The 21,014-nt window shown below is 40.8% G+C and overlaps 2 protein-coding genes across 7 annotated transcripts in view; one reads left to right on the top strand and one right to left on the bottom strand.

Annotated features, from left to right (window-relative positions):
• The window catches only part of LOC146576029 (septin-9-like), an 81,183-nt gene that overhangs the window by 23,506 nt on the left and 36,663 nt on the right, over window positions 1-21,014 (top strand). For 3 of the 6 annotated variants that reach the window (XM_085271020.1, XM_085271024.1, XM_085271021.1), the window contains one exon: window positions 8,791-9,507. In XM_085271020.1, coding sequence (XP_085127146.1) covers window positions 8,791-9,507 — 717 coding nt within the window. The other 3 variants (XM_085271019.1, XM_085271025.1, XM_085271022.1) reach the window with 3 other exon arrangements.
• On the bottom strand, window positions 12,615-19,182 carry LOC146576033 (uncharacterized). The gene is made up of 2 exons (XM_085271028.1): window positions 19,029-19,182; window positions 12,615-18,114 (listed from the first exon to the last, which is right to left on the bottom strand). The coding sequence occupies exon 2, from the start codon at window positions 18,111-18,113 to the stop codon at window positions 16,632-16,634; it is 1,482 nt and encodes a 493-aa protein (XP_085127154.1). The 5' UTR covers window position 18,114; window positions 19,029-19,182; the 3' UTR covers window positions 12,615-16,631.

Below are 21,014 nucleotides of genomic sequence, written 5' to 3'. Positions count from 1 at the left end.
TGGCTGTGCTTCCCCTTTCCCTCTCTCAGCAGCTTGTCCATTCACAGCTCCCTCTCCTCTTCCCCTTTTCGCCTAACCGGTGGTGGTTACAAGAGGGATGGGTGAGGCAGGCCGACATCTCTCCCCCACGAAACCGTTTGCCTGTCTCACTAGATGCCTCCTGTCTCACAGCCATCAGGAACGCATCCACACTTGTCCAGAGCTGCGTCTCTGTCAACACGAGTTTGCTCGTGGTATGTCCTGGGAATCTCTCTGCCGCGCTCTCTTCCTGTCTTTAGGTCTTTAAACCACCGGCTTACACAGTGCAACCGAGCGGAAAGATAAGTGGCGTTCAGAAAACAAGAGGTGTGCTCCAACCATGTAGCTCGAAGTCATGCTTTCAGACGGTCCTCGCTCATGTGTAACACCAGTATAATGGCCTACTGTTGGGGTTGTCAGTGGTGCATGTGTGTGTGTTGTCCGTGGTTGGGCTAACTGTGTGGTAATACCTTTGTGTCACCACCATGCCACGTGATGTATTGCTCTGTGTGGCTCATTGAGCACAGCATGGCACCGATGCAGCACGGGAGTCCTGTGGGAGCCGATATGTATCAGGGTTGGAAAAAAAATAACTACAAGTTCTCCTCTTACTGTAAGTGATAAGATTTCATTATAATGAGCTCATTTGTTGGTACATTTTTTAACATTGTACTTCACTTGAGAACAGCTTTTGGGCAGTCTGCAATCAAAGGGGTTTTGATTTGAAATTTGCTGTAAGAGGAACTTTTAAAATCATAAGCAAGGAAACTTTAGACACAGGCATCTCCCCCTTAAAGGTTAGATGATGCTTTTGTCACAAACTCTCCTTAAAGCCAGACTCTGTGACTTTAGAGAGAAAAAGTAACACACTTCTCTGACTGAAAAGATGAATTTTAAAAGCAACACAACACACCCTTTATTCCCTGAGGGGAGTTTAGCTGCCTCAACTTTACTTGGACCAGTGAGATCGAGTCAGCTAGTTTTATTTTAGCATAGTATATTACACCCCGCTTGTATCTTGTAGCCACAGTTTTAGCCTCCCCTGTCTCAGGTTTTACATCATTTTATGATACAAAGACCAGCAGTGGTAGTTTATTACTGTGTAATAAGAGTCTGTTGCCTTTTCTGTAATCTAAAGTGGCACGTGGTGAATGGTGTGCTGCAAGAACTTTTCACTGTAAGCCTCCAAAACAGGCCTGCATCCAAGCTTTTGGTCTTTTCCGGTTAAAAGACACAAGGCTGGGAATGTTTAGGATTTAGGTCAGTTGGGGGTGATTTTAACCACCACAGATCACACCTACAAAGATTGGAAGAAGTTTGGAAAGCTTGCATTTTTCATAGTGATTTCACATCTCTGATTGGGTTTGGACCCATCTTTCCTGGGTTCAGACCTTAAATGCATCCATTGCACTGACTGGTACTGTGACATGAATCAGGAATTTCTCGGTTAAAAGACAGTCAGCCAGTTTAACAGCCAAGTAGTGAGCCAATCGACATGACTAACGCTGTTGTTGAGCTGTTCAAAAGTGTTGCAAGAGGTTTGGGGGAAATCAAACATGCTTTTCTACAGAAAACAGAGTTGAGACGACGTCAAGACTGAACATGGGAACAAAGTGTAATGAGCGCTGTAATAATAGGTTAACTTTACTTTATCTTATGTCAAATATGCTAATTATTAATATGCTGACAAACCCCAGTGCTCTGAGATACCATCTTCGGATTATGTTCTTTGCTTGGATGGGATGGAAAAAGAGTTTGCGCTGTGTAATCCGGACAGTAACAAGAACGTTATATGTATCAGTGTGTGTATCTGCCATGTCACTGGTGCTGGACAGTGAGTGTGATTCAGCCTGCCACGCCCTCGGCTGATGACACCATTGAGAGGCTGAAACAGACAGAGGAGAGGATTTACTCGCCCCTGAGGCTGGTGACCTCAGCTGTGACCTCAGCCTCCCTAACTGACATAGATCATTGACCGGGCCACTGGGCTCCTCTTCTGCGAGCAGATGGAGCACATGCACACAAACAGACACACATTCAATTCAGGGTCATCGCAAGAGATCTGTGCTGTCTTTTCTCTTGGGAAAAGTTGGCTATTTTTCTGTCTCATAGCCAGATATACCGTGATTTAGCGATTTCTGTCTACTACTCTTGTCTCTCTGCATCTCCAAACTGCATGTTAAGGGCATTTGCTTGTCCAATGAGAGGAAATTCCACAGGAGTACATTTCTGCGGTGGGTGAAAATGTCGGGGTAGGCCGGAGAGGAGGAGTGGATCAGAGCACAGCCGGGTTTCTTTTTTTTGTGCATGGGGCCCAGCCTGCATGGCACTTTTTTTTTGTTTTGACAGTCGGTGATAAGACAAAGGAAAATCTTATCTCGAGCTAAGAAAGCAGGCTTTTATAAACAACTGAAAGAAAAGCCTATAGATATATAGTATGCCTGGTATGTAATACAAAAAAAAGGTTAACATTTACAGAATTCGTGGGCTTCGTAGTCTCTGTTTCATCGTCTGTGCGGCAGTTTTAACAATCTGTTTCTAAATGAGGCGGCCCACCTTGTTCTGTGGGATAATTCTCGTTAATGGTGACAGAAAGAAATCCGACGAGGAATCATAGCAGGAACTTAAATGCCTGTCAAAATGAAAACAGTCATTATACAGTAAGCCAACTGCCAATTACATGTGGCTTTGGATTTTTTCAGGAACCGTGTTAGTTGGTGCTCTGTAGCCAGCAAAGCGTTGAAACTGTGCTACAAAGAAACAGATACTGTATGCTGGGCTAGTACGATATTGATTGCAAGCATTAAAGCTCAGTAGACACACTAAACAGAGAGTGTGTGAGAGGAAGGAAGTAACTTTCTGACAAAAGGCTGATGAGCCACCCTCAGGAGTCCCCATCCTTATCAGCACTATCAGGCTGCTCTGTATTCACCAGCTCCAACAGGTTTCCTGCTAATGACGCCAACTGCAGGGGTGCTGCTGGAAGCCACAGAGGGTCACTCTGCAGAGTGAACACAGCAGGTCTTTGTTAAGTTTTAAAACTAATCCTAGTTTTTTGTCCCTCCCAGTTGGACATGACGAGTAAAAAAGCTGCACCTATTCCAACCCCGGGCAAGATCCGAGAGTTATGAACACACTCCATGCTACAGCTAAAAACAGCTAGTCTTCGATGAAAGATTTTCTTTGACTAAAATGTTTTTTTTTCCTGTAAGGGAATGAATAATGTCTTTGACTGAGATTCGTTAAGGACCAAATGATCCTATGCCAGCTCTTTCAAAGAAACATTTTGACCTGCAGGCCACCCTGTCTTTAAGAGAGGAGTGCAAAACTCAAGTGCTCGAAAACAGTGCTGTAAATAAAAAATGGGCATGGACAGCAGAATTCACTGTAACTCGTTTGTGTAGGCGTTTGGCTTTGCAGAGTGAAGGGTTATTTATATGCAACCTACAGACATGTGCTTACATACAGCTGTTAATAAAACAAAAGAAAAACAACAGCATGCAATGCTGATTGGTTAAAAAATGTGCAGAAGGATGCTATATGTCCCTCAATGTTATCTGCATCTTAGACATTGGGGGCAGGTGGATGAGCATTACTGTTCAGCAGCTGGCTTGTGTCCAGCTGATTCATCCTTCCTACCACTCCCTGCGAGGGGATGGAGGTACTTGTTGGTTCTGGGGCAACAACCATAGGTTTTTCCATACTCTTGGTTTACGTATCTATGTATTTTATGCAGTTTTTCTTACCAGGGTGGTTGGGGATTCATGATTATTTGTCCTGTTATTACATGCATTACTTGGCTGAAAGATGAGCAAAAACACAAGCAAGACTATCCTACACTGTCTTTTCTTATATATATGCTGCCTCTGGTGACAGTAAAAACTACAAGATGTACATAAATGATGGTCTGTAAAACTGTGTAGGACCGATGCACGGCCATGCTGCCCCTTAATGTCACCCAGCGTTTGGCATTTTGAAGCATTTACTTTAACACTTTTGTAGTTTCCATCTTGTTCTTTTGGAGCCAACAGTGACCAAATTTGGATGAGATGGGGGACTGTGAAATTTGGCAACTGTGGCTCAGATGATAGAGCAGGCTGTCTACCAATTGAAAGGTCGTTCCCAAACTCCTTCAGTTCACATTACCAAAGTTGAATGTGTGTTTTATTGGGTGAATGAGACTTGCGGTACAAATCAAGGCTTTGATGATCACCTGCATAGAAAGACTATAAAATCCTGGTTCATATACCATTTACGTTGTGCCACTTGAAGAATTGGTTAACAAGCTGGGTGTGTGTCTGTACGGGGATATCACATCGATACATACATGCCCAAGTGGCGTAGTGGTTATCATGTTTGCCTGTTACGCCAAAGATCCCTGGTGAAAGACTGAGAGGAGATAGAAACCCAGCCTCGGGGAGGTGGAAGTTAGTGTACTCTTAGTGCCGGTCTCAGGGCCTCCCATGGTGGGAAGGTTGCATCAGGCCGGACATCCGGCGCAAAATCTGTGCCAAATCAAACATGAAGGTTTATCTGCTGTGGCTTCCCCTTGGGAAATAAGAGAGCAGTATCTAGTGCGAAGTAACAGGCTGCTAAAATATCTCTAAAGTTGAATCTAATGTTGTAAATTCTGCTTTAAAGTTGTAAAACTATAGACCTCAGACCTGGCTGCAGCATTCGTATCCACTCATTGTCAGCGTAACAGCACTCCGGTTTGACATTACTGAGCAGCTCCATTAACACAATGGGATGTGCCTGACTAGTTGAATATGTTTAAAGTTAGTTAAATATCTCACATGCTACATTTGCATGGAGCCAAGTATTGCTATTGTAGTTGGTTTAAACACCTCAGTAGGACTAGAAAGGTCCAAGCCAAGTAAAATTTCAGGGGAATAAGTGTAACTGATCACATGAAAATTGTAACAGGTAAACAGTTTAACCTGATTTGTCTTTCTTTGGCTGTGTTCTTTCTGCATATGGCAACCTCTGCAAGCTGAAAATTTGGTCTTTGATAACACTGCTTAAGTAGAATAAATACCTGCAACTTCTTCTTGGAACAGGTGATAGATTTCCACCTTCAGGGAGATGATCGTGAAGAAGATAAGATAAGGAAGGTGACCTTATCTTGTGATGGAAGATGACTGCAGGCCATACTCATCACTTTTTTACGTGCTTTTCTACTTGAATGCGTTGGCACATGAGCGTGTTCAGCTCAAATCCCAATAAGCTGACCCAATCAGAACAATGTCAGGGAGAATGAAAAATATATATAACTGGATTCTTTTTGATGACCTCAGCTGTGTTTCCTGTGACTTCACAAAAAAAGTCTTCAGTTGAAATAAAGTAAATATTGTTTTTGCATTAGCAGGATCTTAATTCGGCAGGAAACAAGGACAGGGACTGCGGGAAGCTGCTGAGAATTGCTAGCAGACCAAACCACCAACTCTTCTGCAGCAACTGTATGATAAAGTAGACAGTACATGCACAGATACAAGGATTATAACTTACCCTCAAGCATGCTGGTACTTTGTCATGTGACTGTCTGTTTGGAGGTATGCTGGTGCTCTAATTAGGTTTTGTCAGCTTGCTCACTGTCAACCTCCAGATGACCAAACTACCTCTCGCTGACCTGTCCAGCTCATCCGCTGTCACGCTCAGAGATGCGTATCGAATGTGGTCCTCATTCGGTACATGCTATGCTAGAGGAGAAGCGTCATGTGATTTTTCTGGCAGCTTAACTATGTTTCAGTGCACTACATGGATCCAGCCCATGTCTGACCGAGTGTCGGGTGGAAAACATCACGCTTGGCTCAGTGTCTTCCTTATTTGGCAGTTAAGGTTGTGAGAAGGGTTTCCAAGATTAATAGGACTCAGAAACCTGCTTCAAATTCAGCTCAAATGAGAGGTAAAAAGAAGGGGTTGCATTTTGTTCCCTGTTGGGGCTTATCAGTCAATATCTTTGCTTCGTTGGAAGGTATGTGATCAATGCTATCGCCTCAGAGCAGCAGCAGCTTGAAGCCATCACGCATAGGAATACAGCTAAAAACGTCACACGCGCTCAACGCCGTTCATGTGTAAACATGCAGGCACATAAGGAGTCACTGAGACATGCAGAAGTAATGGTGCCATCGTCTTCACACCAAAAAAAGGGATTAATCCCCACTGACCGTCAAAACAACAAAAAAAAACCCAGTTGTGTTTGCTTTACTTTAAACACACACGCACGCGCACATGCATGCACATCCAGTGAGAGATAACGCAGAGTAACTCAGCTGACAAGGCCACTGTCTCCACAGTGTCTGTGAGGACGTCACTGCGTTGGCTTTGTGTCACCACAGAGCGCACTTTCAGCGCCGTTTCAGGCAAACGGGTCATTACTGTTTATCAAACCAGCAGCCAGATGCAGTTTTAAGTCATCTTTGGCGTCTATTTTGTGCTTACTTTTACTCCTCGGCCTCTATAAACAGAGCGAGTCATGTCCACTAAATTAGCCGCTTCGTTAATGGTTCCCCTCCTTTCCATTTCTGACAAGAAATTCCCACCGCATTCGATTAATTTTAGTATAACTTCAGTGTGACTAGTGTGCCATCTGTGTGCTTGTACTTAAAGAAGAACATCAGGCATTGCTACCCTTCTGCTACGCTTCTGAGAACATTTCAAAGGCCAGTTTTCTCATTATTTCTACACAAAGAGCTTGTTGTCAGACACAGATGAAATGATCGCAGCGATGTATATTTCATGCTTTAGCAACTCAAAAGGTCATTACCGTTGCAGACGACCAGCTAACCCAGCACCTCGTGGTGGGCAGTGTTATTTGTTAGTTTCTTCTCGGTACACGCTGTGATATCAGACACAGAAACCTGCAGAAACATATCGAGGATGTGGAAACACTGAGTTGGGGGAAAGAGAGGATTCTCCCATGCTGGTACTTGGCTCGTCAGCTTTGAAACACGCCAGATGCCTGATCGGGCTCGGGTGTTTATCTGGGACAGGGGCTGTGTTGGTCCAGATTTTAGTGGCTGCTCTTGTCTCTGGGCCGAGCTGAGGTGAGCCAGGTGTCACCATCGACATCTGACATGCAGCTCACTGCAGTGAGGAAAAAAATGCAATTTATCAACCAGTAACAACACAGCTGCTGGTGAAATACTGACTCATTCAAAAGATATGGAAGGGGCTTACTAGTTTGTCAATATACACATTTGGATTTTTCAGAGCAACTTTTGCTCTGTAGCCTTCCTCATCTTTGTTTTCAGGAGCCAGAATTGACTATATTTAGAAAAGAGACTGATGTGCTAAGTCATTGCATAGCTACCAAACTGCCTGTATAGTCACATATTTTATTTGTACAACATTTTTATTTACTTATTTTTATTTTATTCTTATGATTTTCTAATATATGTCTTATTGACTTTTTCTTTCTGACCCTTTTGTTGCTGTAACGTGTCTATACCATTAAAATGCTAAAATTCCACTCACCAAAGCAGGATCCAAGTTTCTTTGGCATCTTTTCTTGAACTAACAAAACTTCAAAACATATTACTTGCTAAATTCAAAGTAGTCCAAAGGTTCCGAGGCTTAGTTTGGTGTAGAATAAATGGTAATATAACATAAAGTAGATATAAGAAAATATTTCTATATTTCATTGTTAGTTTATTAGTGAGAGTTTTGTTTTAAATAGATCCTTTAATAAAATCTATGGAAGCTTATTTTGACTACTGGGGAAAAATACAAGTAAATCAAAATTTCAGGTTATTATATCAGTATTTCGACTTACTAATTCAAACTTCTAAGAAAATCATTGTAAATTGGGAAAAGTTTTATTATGTAAAATAAAAAAATAAATGCAAATTCCAATCTGAATTTTGAGATAATAGCAAAAGGAAATTTTCCCTATGGCAAAAATAAAATAAAAAATAAATAAATTACAAAATCTTGATACTTCCGGTAGAACATACGTCAACGCTTCAGAATTAAGTGTCACGTGATCAATCTGGGCTCTGACGACGTCATCCTAATACGCTGTTCTGGCTACAGGTGCGCGAGGCTCGCAAGAGATGTGTAGGTAGCCGGTTAAACTGAACTCTTTCCTTTCAGTGGCTGGGTGTGAGTGGAAAGCTCGGCAATCCTATTAAAACGTGCTTGGTGGGGAAAAAGAAGTATCTTTATCGAGTGAATTAAACGCCATGTTATCGCGCTATATGAAGCGTGTCAAGTCGAGTAAGATGAGTTTCTTCTGGATTTTCTTTATTTCATTTCAGTGGTTTGTTAGCTAACCAACTCGTTAGCTGATATCCTTAACATTGCGCGCTGCATTTCGTTTAATAACTTATATGTTTCCGATAAAATTGATTATTTTCTCTATAGGTTATTGTTCAGCATGTGTTTTTGCTATTATTGTTTAAACCTTTGTTAAAGTGGTAAACCTGAGGACTTCCAGGCCTCTAGAGCCTCTGGTTTTTCTGCAGTTTCCCCAGAACTTTTCAGCTTCAAAGAAAAATGTAATGAGTATTTGAAATAAAATTTATGGTCTAAAACTAGGCCATTAAGTACCAGAAATGGATGTAGGCTCTATAGAGTCCTGCTACAGGGTTGGAGAGGAAGTGATGAGCATTATTGTGTCCTCTGGCTCTCATGTTTTCTTCTTTATTTGTGCTTTTACTTTCTTTTTGCTCCATATGATAACACTGTAATGGTGCAACAGTGATTTAAGTCCATATCTGTCAGCTCAGGCTGTTGTTTCTTATGTAACCATGTTTGTTGTTTGTCTTTCAGCGCTGAAACGCTCGTTTGAGGTGGAGGAAGCGGATACATCCACACACCCATCGCCCCTGACTCGCCGGACCACCAACCCCCTCCGCTCATCCACCTCCTCCACATCCAGCCAGCGGAGCTACGACTTGAGCTCCCGCAACTCTGATTACTCCTCCACCAGATCTTCACCCTCTGAGTCCTCCAGTCTACGCTCCCCGAAGACCGGCATGAGGCGCATTGAGTTGTCAGGGGGTCGTAATGCTGATACAGCCTCTTCCCGCCGTGCCGAGATGTCCATTGAAGTCTCCTCCAAGCAGATAGATAGCTCGCCCAGTGCCGGCATCACCCGCTTTGGGCTCAAACGGCCGGAGGTCAGCCTGAGCAACAGGAGCACCTCCCTGGAGAGCTCCTCCAATTCCTTCTCAAGCACCAGTAGCAGGCGAGGGGAGCTGAACATGACGAGGACCCACGAGCCACCCGCCCCTCCCCGGAGGATCGACTCCCAGATGGCCTCAACCCCGGTGTCTAGGATCCCCGAGCCTCCCCAGAGAAGGGCGGAACCCCCGTCGCCCAACCTTAGCCCAGTTGATGTGGCCTTCAAGAGGCCAGAGGTTCCTGTGGAGAACAACGGCCACCAGCCGCCTGCACCCGTCACCCCCCTGCCTTCACCTGCAGAGCACCGGGTGGAGAGGGTGCAGTCGCCTGTCACAGAGGCGTCCGCAAGCCGACCAGCAGACAGTGAGTACCTGCTCAGTTGGGCTTGTTTTCCAAACTAACCCCTGTGTATGATTTATAGAAGTAAACTCCTCAGTGAGATCAAACAGTTTGTTTCTGATTTCTTTGTTTGTTTGAAAGCGCCACCATATCTGATTTTCACTTGTTTCTTCCGCTTGACTGTTTCTTCTTAATTTTATCTTGCAACACACTCATAGTCATGTTAAGAGGAGGCATACAGCTCACAGTCCTTGTGAGCTTGTCATTATAGACTATCTAAATGTAGGTCAGCGAGGGTGATGATGAGAATCCCAGAGCTTCTCCCAGGACAGCGGTTACAAGAAAAGACTCAGGCAAGCGGTTGAATATGTTGGCTCTCCCTGAACTTAAGTTAAAAACTTATAGCACTCACAGTCTGGTTGAAGCCTTTGTAAGTTCAGACAAGCAGGCAGTTGTAGTTAATTTGGTCTGTTATTTTTATAAGATGCATGTGACGCGGGAGGAAGTCTGGTAGCCGCTGTTTTTTGACCTTTGCGTGCGGTTTGTGATTTCTTCTCCTTTTTTTTTTCTTCTGTGTATTCTCTGGATTTTTGTGACATAAACTCAGTAGGATATTTGCGCAAGTGAATTTATCCCTGTCTAGACCACTCAGAGGCTTTACTTTTCACCCACAGCTGACTAACCTCTCAGATGTGGTACAGGGATGATGCCAAGCCCAAACTCGAGCGTCAGATGTTTTTCTAGTAACTTGTGCCTTTAAGTATTGGTTTTACTGAGGGAGAAACAGTCACTTTTTGGACTAACCACTCAACCTGACCAGTTCAAGTGTTTGATGTTGATCATAACATGATTTGATGGAGGACTTTTTAATTTGCTTGACCATTTTTGAGCAATCGATCAGGGGAAAGTGATGACAGAGGTTGGTTAGGCAGCTCATCCAGCATGTTGGTTCATACCCAAAGATGACACATTACTGCCTTTGAACTTTTTCTTATGTTCTTTTTCTTTCATCACATTATCAGGGAGAATTTAGCGCTACAGTAACACTTTCCCAAAAACTGAATGTGGATTTCCATGAGGCACTTTCTGGATATGCCTCATCATTAATGGATTAATTAAACCTAATGTTTAAGGTTAACCTATGACCTTTTCTTTACTGCCACTCTCAAGTCGAACTGCTCCCCCCCCCCCGATATGTTTGTTTAACCCTGTGCTTTAATAATAAATGTCAGCCTTTGGAAGTGTCTGTTTTCAGTTTTTGAACTGTCATTGTATGCTTTGTTTTTTTGTTTTTTTTGTTTTGTTTTTGTAATATTCTTCTTGGCTCTTGGTTTAAATGGAAGAAAGCATGTGTATTTGTGCAGGACGTTTTTTGTTTTTCAGTTTATCGCTTATTTTGGTTGTTTGCTTTCCTATCTTGTCTAACTAAAACAGCGCATCGCTATACTGGTATGTGTGTGTGCGCCTTTGCTATCTGGAGAAAGCTGTGCTCATAGGTTGCTGTCACTGCTTAAGTAGCATGCAGGCGTAGGCGGCTGGGAGGTGGTACATTCCAAATCTGGAGGTCATAAAACATTTTACATAAAAATAGAAAGCCTCCAATTTCCACTTTTTTACATGGTGTCTCGCCTGTTTTTGACTCTGTCCACTGTTTTTCCCTTGCAGGCAGCTAGAGATTTATTTTGGTTCTCCTTCTACCTAAAGATATAAAAGACCTTTAAAACTTTTGTTTCTTAGATACCAGCATTGTTGTATCATTCAGCACATGTGCATTCTAATTATGTAAAATAAGCAAGGAAACGGGAGAGGATTAGATCTCAGCTTCTGCCACATTTGGCTCAGATTACACACTTCCTGCTCAGCCATGCATGTGGTGGGAGGCCCTGCAAGAAGCTTGGGAAGCTTCCAGCAGTGAGCAGATAGGAGGCGGAGAAAGAGTCTAGAGTTTGTGGACAAGAAGGAAAGAGAGAGCCAAATGCATGGAGATGTGAAGCGTGGATAGAGACGATGTGCTTCCTGTAGTTTGTCTGCAGGGAGAAAACAATATGAGAAAAGCCCACTTTGGCATCCCGTCATTTGGAAATAAATCTAAACAGTTAGACCACACTGGTTCAACATCGTGCCCAAAACCAGATTTTAATTACCATTTTCTCAACAACTCCACACAGCTTTGATGCAGGCATTTGTTTTTGTTGGTAAATATTTTGACTTATTTTGGAAGGGGAAAAGGGGAATGTTTTCAGTTTGTTTACTTCTGTTGCCGCCTATGTCAGGTCTGCATCCAGTTGGGTGTCAGTGTTTTTTCTGAGACCCATTAGATTATTACTTAAAGCCTCTTCTGATTTATATGAAGTGGGACGTACTCACCTTCGGGTGTCAGCTCATGTATGTACATGCCATGAGTGCATACATTCATCCTTGTGTGGATGACGAGGGTTAAGAATGCCTCACGCCCAGGGGAGAGTGACTGATGGACATGCTGATAGGTGATAAGAAGTTTTGTGGTGGCTGTTCGAGAGCACAGGAGGTAGTAATGACATGCTTTGTGTCGGCTGATTTGTCGCCTGTAACGATGAGCAGCTGTATTCAGTCTCAAGCAGGATGTGATCTCATGTTTACCCACAGAGAGACACACACATGCACACTCATTGTGTACACAGCTCAGTTTCCTGTTCCTGGCCTTGACCTTGATTTGTTTTGTCATGGATGCTGCGATACATGTTGCAGAGTCAGTCAAATAGGCTTTGTTTTGCATAAACTTACTGCAATTTTTTTTTCATATTATTTCCAGATTTAGATTCAGTTTGTGGGTTGGGATGTCTGTTTGCATGCAGTTTCTCCTGCAAGTTTTATTTGCAAAGGGCGTTATGAAAAATATCTGGGAAATTAGTCAGCTGCTCTCACCGTGCATATTAATGAATGATAGCGAGGATTGCCACAACAACAGTAGGCACCTTTTCAGAGAACCAGCTGCTATGGAAAACTTGACAGGAAGTGGGTTTGCTAACACATTTGCAGGACTTAAAATTTGAAATAGTAATCTAAAGAAACTCTGTATGTAGTGGAAGTGTGTTCAGCATGTATGCTTTGCTCCCTGATTCACAAACAGCTCAATGTAAAGGGGCAGTTCAGAAGGTTTCTTTTTTTATTGTCAATGCAGGCATCTTTACATGGACAAAGGGATGATCACAGTTCAAGGCAAGGCAATACAGAGTCTGTCCTATAAATTTGTATCTGCTGCTTATATAGCGCAAAAGAAAATACAGTGAGTATGTGTTTCATGTGGAAGGACTGTGTAAGAAAAAATAAATACACATAAATGCAATAGAATTCAAACTGTGGATGCAAAACAATGCACCCCTCAGTAATGTGTTTTTGAGGGGGATACTGATTCTAAGTTTAAATATCACATTTATCTGCTGATGATGATGCCTGCAGCCATAAACAAACCACAGAAGTATCTTTACACCGATCTGTTAGAGGTTTTGCGACATAAATTGATATTTAACAATTTAAAACCTGTTGGAGCTCTATGATTAACTAACTATTGCATGCAAAATCATTTTCTATATGGCTCAAAGCCAGTTTCTCCTTACTTTACTGCAATTTCTTGCTGTTGACATACAGCACACAGCTGCGTAGACCTTATATAGGATGTTGATTTATTGGTCTGTTTCTCAGAGAAAACAACAATGGAAGACCAAGGCTTGAAATCCCTTTAAACCTGCTGCTTTGTGATTGTCATACATTAGTTTAGCCACTGTGATGCATACAAACAACAAAATAATATCACCACTGGTATTTCCTGTCTTTTTGCTTTAAAAAATGATAAATAGCATTATTTAAAAATTATAAGTGGTTAAGTAACAATGTTAATCAGTGCATATTACATTTGGTGTATTTTAAATTTTACACCATTCACTTTTATTTTTTATTTTTTTTTTGTGCCTCCGGTCTTCTTTGGATGCCTCACTCTGACAGCAGCGAGTTTGTATAAGTGTCTTTTAAAATGCATTAACTTAATGAGAAGAATTTTCACATCAGATTATGCATAAATACTAGAAAGTTTGAAAGGAGAAAAAGCACAAGAAAAGTTTGAAGATATTCTGTTATCTACTCTTATATAATCTACTGTTTTAGGTTATGTCTGCTGTGTCTTGCTTCCTGCCATTGATTTACTTGCATTTCCTGCTACATTTTTTGGCTTTTCTCAGGCCATCCTCTGCTTTTTAAAGGCAACCTCAGTCCAGCTCATTCACACTACCACAGGTCATTTTAAATTAAACTTAAGTAGTCAAAAACTTCGTAGTACAGGTGTTTAAAAATAAGTTAATAACCTGTGGTTCACAAAGCCATTTTTAGGCCAGAATTAAGTATGTCATACCTTGGCATGATGGCAAGTGAATGCAATTCAGCATTAAAAAAACAGGGCAAGTTATTGTTTTATTTGGCTGGATGCATTCGTTTGTTATGATTGACATTTAGATCTTCCCCCAAAAAATCTAAAATAGAAACATTGTAGAAATATAGATATCTCCATGTCCTGGCTGCACGTCACACATTCATTGTGTAGCATTGAGCTTAACAGCTTGCACTTCAGCAAGCAGCTTGAAAAAAGCTGTTTTGGATGCATGTTTTAAGGCACTAATATTGTGTCGACCTAAATAAAATATAAAATACATAAAACATTGGTTGTAAGAAAATTATCCAGAAAACAACCAATCTCAAGTAATAAGAGCTAATTTATATAAAAACTGATTACCACGCTTAAGTTAAACAAAACTGATTGTCCTGTTATGTCGCTGTCTTATGTTTTGCTTAAGGGATGACACCAGTTCTTAACTGGCCTGAAGACAATTTCTATTTTCATGAAATACTCCGTTTAAAAAAGGCGTTTTAACTGTTGTTTAATGAGCTGTTGAGCCACTGGGAGCCATAGCTACGACACGTTCCATAATACTTACTGCCTGCCTTACAGCTAATGATTTACGTGTTGTAAATGGTGAATATCAAAGGTGTTTTGTTGATTACACCTCTCTAATGCAATCTTTCCATGTGCTATCTTTCCTGAAGAGGTGTGTGTTTATGTAGGTGTGGAGCCAAACACGGAACTTGCAGCATCATGCTGAAATGCATCCCATGCCGTGCACCTGCTCCCTTATTATTAATGAGGTCTCTTGGATTGTGAAGTATTTAACATAATTTCTTCTGCTACTTGCTTGAAACGAAAAAAAAAAATTCCATTATGTTTCGGTTAACAAAGGAACACAGGAAGGGAACAAAAAACCTGTTGATACAGTGAGCTCTATTTGCTGATTTTAAGGTTGCTTAAAGATTAACATAGTAATTGAGTGTGAGCTTCATGCACTGGGGCGTGAATTTAGGACAGTAATGACACATTAGGCAGTTTTTGCTTTATTATGTGTTTAGTTTTATGTAATGTGATTGAAAGGATGTACAAAGAGGAAGTATGAAAGTGAATCCACAGCAGCTTTATTTTTGGATATTGGGTGGGTTTTTTGTTGGTGTGTGTGTGTGTGTGTGTGTGTGTGTGTCTGTGTTGTATATATTTTATATAAACACCTATGCGTTTTGAATTTGCATACTTTCATTTACAAAAATGAAACCTGTTAATGTTGTTAGCAAAACTAAATTAACGAATGTGCATGGATTAGGTGTCATTAATCGATTACTGATTCTTCCTAATCCGAATCACCTCAAGTCATAGCAGAAATTGATGCTCTTCTGCTTTCTTCTTACAAAATGGTGGAAGTAGCTGATCAAATGTGTCAGCTTTCAGACTTTTAGAGACGGAACAAATAAGTGTCTGTTTGTCATTAAAACTTGGCTCTGGTCTCTTCACTAGAGAGTTCTTTGTACTACTATTTTTGCAAAGCTGAGCCTGCAACACTTTTAATGATGAGTCATTATCTTATGATCTTTTGGGTCTTGTGTTGGCCCTCTGAGTGCTATCCTCTTTTCACCGCATTAAAACAGTATTTATCTCTTTCACTCAAGCATAAAGGCCTTTTGATAGTTCTGCCTGGGACTTGGCTAGAAACGACGACTTGTGCATGTCACAAGGGATGGAAAGGATTTATCCCTGACCCCCAAAAACGTCTTGTGATTAGAAAAAAGAGAAACACCTGTCTCTGTAATTATGCACATCTAACTTTTAGAAAAAAACTTAGGTTTAACAAACACAATTTTTGAGTCTTTTTCACAGGATGTTCTTCATTAAACTTTAGACCCACTTACAGCTTAACACACATGACATTTATTCATTCAGGCAATTCATATTTTGCAATCTTGTGCAAACAGCTGAGACAGAGGTGCAGCTTATTTGACTAGATATGCTGGAGCATTGAAAAGCCTTTGCAGGGCAGCACTTTATCATGAACGATAAGGCTGTTACAGAAGACTTTGTACAGTTTTTTAAAATGCATTTACACACTAGGACCTTTAATCCCAGCAGGTGATATCCAGGCCAGTCTATTCTCCGTATAGGCGAGGTCTGCAGGATTTTAGCTTGAACCCTTAAGAGTCAAATCTTAGTGCCACATTGCTGTAAAGGGGTCATCAACATAAGCATGCCATACACAGTTGAAATCAGTCTTTACAAAAAGCATGGCCATTATGTCCGTTTTCCATTAGTTAAAAAAACAAAAAATCAGTCACATTAATCTCGTTACATACATATAAAAAATTCCCCATAGAAATCTTAACTCTGATCCCATGGATTTCTTCCTTTTTCCATAAATGGACATTTAACACTGCTCTGTGATTATGGGCTGATGAATACATTGTTTCTGATTGACTCAAACCCAGTTCATCACTGCTTTACAAAAACGTCTGACCACATGAAGTACAGCACATTAGTACCAGTATCTCTGCAATGAGCTCTTACAGGCTCATGTCTGTTTTCAGCAGAAGACAGCATAGAGATGAAGGACCTGAAATACCTTTACATCTACTACTATATGATTGTTTTTACTAAAAATCTACCTTTAAATATACAGTATGGACATCACTAGTCTGGTATCTTATTTTGCCTTTTTTTATTTAATAAAAATCATTCAGCTATTATTTGAAAGGGCGTATGTACAGGTTAATTTAATATATCTATCTTAAATTTTTTTTCAATATCTTTATTCCCCCCAGGGTGAGGTTCTTGCTTTCTCAATTTCATCCTGCATAATGAAGCGTGCTTGCACTCCTGGGGCGATTGTCATACCTGACTCGTACTCGTACACATCATAAAACATGTCCTGAAAATCAGTGTTTTCTTTGAATTTTGTTGCCCACTGCCACTGCCACCATTCATGGTTTTTTGTGGCTTTATTTTCAGAGCTATAGAAGCCTACCCACGCCTTTTTAAATTCAGACTTCCAGTTATGGAAAGACTCATTCACTATTAAGCGAGCACAAGCCTTGCCGTCTTTTGCAAAGAGTTGCAGGTTAGCATCATAACCTGGTATTTTCGCAGCTTTGGGGTTTTTAAACTCACTGCCTCTGTCTATCTCATCTCCTAATGATTTCCAGAAGCAACATACAGTCCTGACCTCATGCAGTCGTGCTTGAAGGCCTTCATTCAGGGGTACTGATGTATCATAAATGCCCGACTCTCTGTTCCCAATAGATTTATAAGTGAGAGCGTCCTCTTCCTGATCATTCTTGTAAATTGCCACCATCACACCTTCTTTAAGAAGATGTCTAGGAACATCGCTCCAAATAATTCTGGCATTTCCCTTTTTTCCAGTTGTCACCTTCAGTCTTATCTCATCTCTATGATCCACTTGAATTTGTGCAAACATTCCAACAGGATTATTATGCCTGCTCTCTGGGATATTGATCACAAAATCGGTTTGTGTGTTCCTTCTTGGTGCTGGCTGAGGTCTGTTGTTGCGTTTGTGAGTGGAATATTTCTCCTGGATCACAATAAACAAAAACAGCCCAAGACAAGCAAGCTCACCCCATGTGTTTCTTATCTGCCATAGTTGGGAATCATCAGCACTGCTTCCAAAGCGGTCTCTGAGATACGTCAGTGAGCTCATGTCATTTTCTTCCACAGAAAACTCTCTGATCTCCGTCAGCAGATTGGTAGTCACCTGATATGTATGCTCTGGATTATACCTCGTGCCCTGATTTTCAGATTGCTCATAATGCTGTGTGATATACACTTGATCGATCCTTTGTGAAGTTTGGCGTCCCACGTTCTGCTCTCTGACCCTGAATATGATCCTGTCCCTGTTTCTCGCTGGGTACTCCGCCCGTGGGTGGATGACATAATATGGCATTGGCAGCGATGTTTGTTGATTGATGTTGCCAACAGTGTAGTATCGGTATCCCCTCGGCAGTGGGTCTAACACCCTCTCGTAGTTTCCGTAATGATGTGAGCCGAAGTCTCCACTATTTGGCTCAAAGGTCAGCAGGATGATGTTGTTGTTGTCTATGTCAATTTCATTAGCAAACCAGTGGAGCAACAGGAGGCTGTGTTTGGGCACCGTTTGTCCAAAGTCGATTGACTTTAGATCACTGATTGAATTCAGTGCCCGTTTTCCAGCCAACACAGAGGTTAGGGTCAGGAGGAGAGCCACACAGCAGCTCGTGATTCTTCCTGTCTTCAACATCCTGTAGAGAGATTTAAGAGTTGGTGGTTTCATTATTCATCTAGACTCTACATCCTCACCTTACACTTGTTCATATTTTGATGATCTTTTTCCTGGTGGTCTTTAAACATTAGACATGTTCATATAAACAGTGAAACAGGTTTTGCCAGTTATCTTTCCTTTGGCTAATCCCATAATGCAGTGTTGCCTTAAGTTAACATGAGGATCGTGTCTCAGTGTGTTTTTCATGAGCCAGATCATTTGGTTAAACAACAGGAGTGCGCTTTCCTGGCTCGTCATTGAGTACAAATTCTGTTTTTGTTTTTGCTTTTTCTTTAAAATTAAGCCAGAAAGTTTTGAACCAAGCTTTATATGTGGGCTCATGAACTACTGGAATTATTGAATTTAACTGCATGAGTAAACCTGAAATTTTTTTTTTTTTTTTTTTTTTACAAACATGAATTTGAAAACATTAACACCAATGTCTGTATTATTTTTAATACTGAACATACTTGGCTGTTTGCTACAATTCTAATGACAGTGTTCCTCATGCAATGTTTATGATAACTGCCTTTGTCAAATGAATAAATGATCCACAACACAAGCTGCTACAAAGTGCTCTGTAGACTATCAGTGTAATAAAGACCATTAGAACCAGTGAATTGCATAACGTCCTGCTTCAAATAGAGAAAATGATTCTGTGGGTCAATAAAGCTGTAGAAAGTGAGGTAAATATTAATTGTGTGGTTGTCTTTTATGATAAAGGATATATTAGAAGTACATAATGCTACAAAAGACTGTCAATGTTCAATTTTTGTACCTTGCTACATACAATACTAAAATAACGTGAGAAGCAGAGAAGCCTTCACAAATAAAATCTAGAGTTAATCAGTCACAAATTCATTCAAAATCCCACCAAAAAGTAAGAGGACTTACCTGCGTTAGTCTGTTGCTGTCATGTGTCTGAGCTCTTTGTTTGTGTAGGAGCAGAGGTAACTCCCTTTAGGTTGCTGTTTCCGTGTAAATGAAACCAAAGCAGCCAGCAAGGCTGGTACTAACAGGAAGTTGTCTGCATGAAACCACCTCCTGTAATAGCGAGCAACAGAATACTGTTTCAGCATTTTAGCTGGGTTTACAGCCACGCTTCTAGATACAAACACTGATTATTTGTCATTTTTAAGAGCAGGTTTAGGATGAAGTGTGTGACTGTTGGGAGAGCGACTGAGACAAATTTGGTTAAATATTAGTCAGTATTGCCTGAAGCCTTATCAAGTCTATCAGGTCTTTGTAAGTACTTTTCTATGCATGTGTCACAACTCTTGACCGCCTAGAGTGGATTGAAATACTTGCACGTCAGTGTCTTAATTTTTATTCACTTTTTTTAATATATGTATGTGTATGTGGAATACTAGCCTCAAACACTTGACTTTTTTTTTTTTTTTTTTTTTCTTTTTTGGTCGTTTGCCATCATTAGGCAACAGAAAGAGTCACTTGGTTACCTGCTATTTGTTATTCACTATGTTGTGAAACATGGAAGACGTGCAACGAACATTCCCAGAAGGATTTAAAGCAAGTGAATCATACATTGTTTTTAGGTCAGTAGGTCACCAGGACACTGTTTTGTTTTTTTGTTTTTTTTTTTAATTTGTTTAGTTTATGTTTGAGAGAATATAATATATCTAATACAAACATAATGACACTTCTGCTTCAAGGCAGGTATGGGTTAATACACTTAGCTCAGTAATTATATTACATTTACAATGTTGTCTTTACTTGCGTTGCAAAAGTTCTTCAGTTATCTGCATATTGAATGGATAGAGCGGATAAAAGAAATGGATGTGAATTCATTTCGTGTGCTTGAGAAGCAAAATGGAACAGACATGCATTTCATACACCACAGGGTAAACTGCACCCATGTCAGAAACAATCGCATTATGCTATTAACACATCATCAGCTCTTTGCAAGCATCTGAACAGATGACATGATAACACACAGCTAGCCAAGAACACATCGTGATCATAAAGTTGACTCTATGCTGACCCCAGCCCAGCAGCCAGAGCCTGGTCATATAGCGTAGTAGGGCTGCTCAATTAATCGAATTTTAATCACGATTACGATCTGGGCTTTCAACGATCATTAAAAATGACTGAGCCGATTATTAGCCCCTCCCTCATTTATCCGCGACACCTTAAAGGCCGGTCCGTGAAAATATTGTCGGGCATAAACCGTCCGTGGCGCAAAAAAGGGTGGAGACCGCTGATTAAGAGGACCCGAGGGAAGCTCGGAAAGCTAAGCAGAAGTTATTTGGAGAGGAGAGTGACTGCCGTTGGTTGAAAAGAGAGTTTAAAATAAAATAAAAAACTTCAGTGGTGTTGCACACTATTTTATATTATTTTTTAAAGTCATTGTTAACCCTTTAAAGCCGGTCAGAGCAGCACGCTCCGTTTTGCGTAACTATTTTTAAATCCCTGTAGAATCTGAACCGTGTAAGCTAGCGCAATAATTTGTTTTGCATATGAAACCGGAGGAGTTGTACTTACATCTGATGCCATCAGCTTGTCCTAGGTCACGGTTTCGTTCCACATATAGCTTTGCAAAAATTGCATAAAAAGCGCTTGCAGGAACAAAAACATAATATTCCAGAAACACGCTTTGCTGTTCCTATCAGCTGTTCGTAACACTTCCCACAGTAAAATGATGCACATGCTGTTTTCTTTGCAAATTTGCATCATAGGATTGTTTTTTGTTTTTCCTGCAGTATATAAAAATTGCTGTATCTCCAAAATAAAACTATGAAGACACTCAAAATAAATTTCCTGTGGTGGGAAACTATTTTTTTGCAACTTTATTGTATTTAAAGTTTTGAGGGATAAACCTCTTAAATTTCTCCAAGTAGAAATATATGTAAACAAAACAAAAGC

The sequence above is a fragment of the Mchenga conophoros genome, linkage group LG4, assembly GCF_057382185.1.
Source record: "Mchenga conophoros isolate Kocher_MC1m ecotype Shallow Benthic linkage group LG4, M_conophoros_male_GT1.1, whole genome shotgun sequence".
Taxonomy (NCBI): Eukaryota; Metazoa; Chordata; class Actinopteri; order Cichliformes; family Cichlidae; genus Mchenga; species Mchenga conophoros.
This window is presented reverse-complemented; position numbering and strand designations above follow the sequence as displayed.

Bases quoted from the DNA above. Each gene is read 5' to 3' on its own strand.
- LOC146576033 (XM_085271028.1), bottom strand. From the start codon at position 18,113: ATGTTGAAGACAGGAAGAATCACGAGCTGCTGTGTGGCTCTCCTCCTG.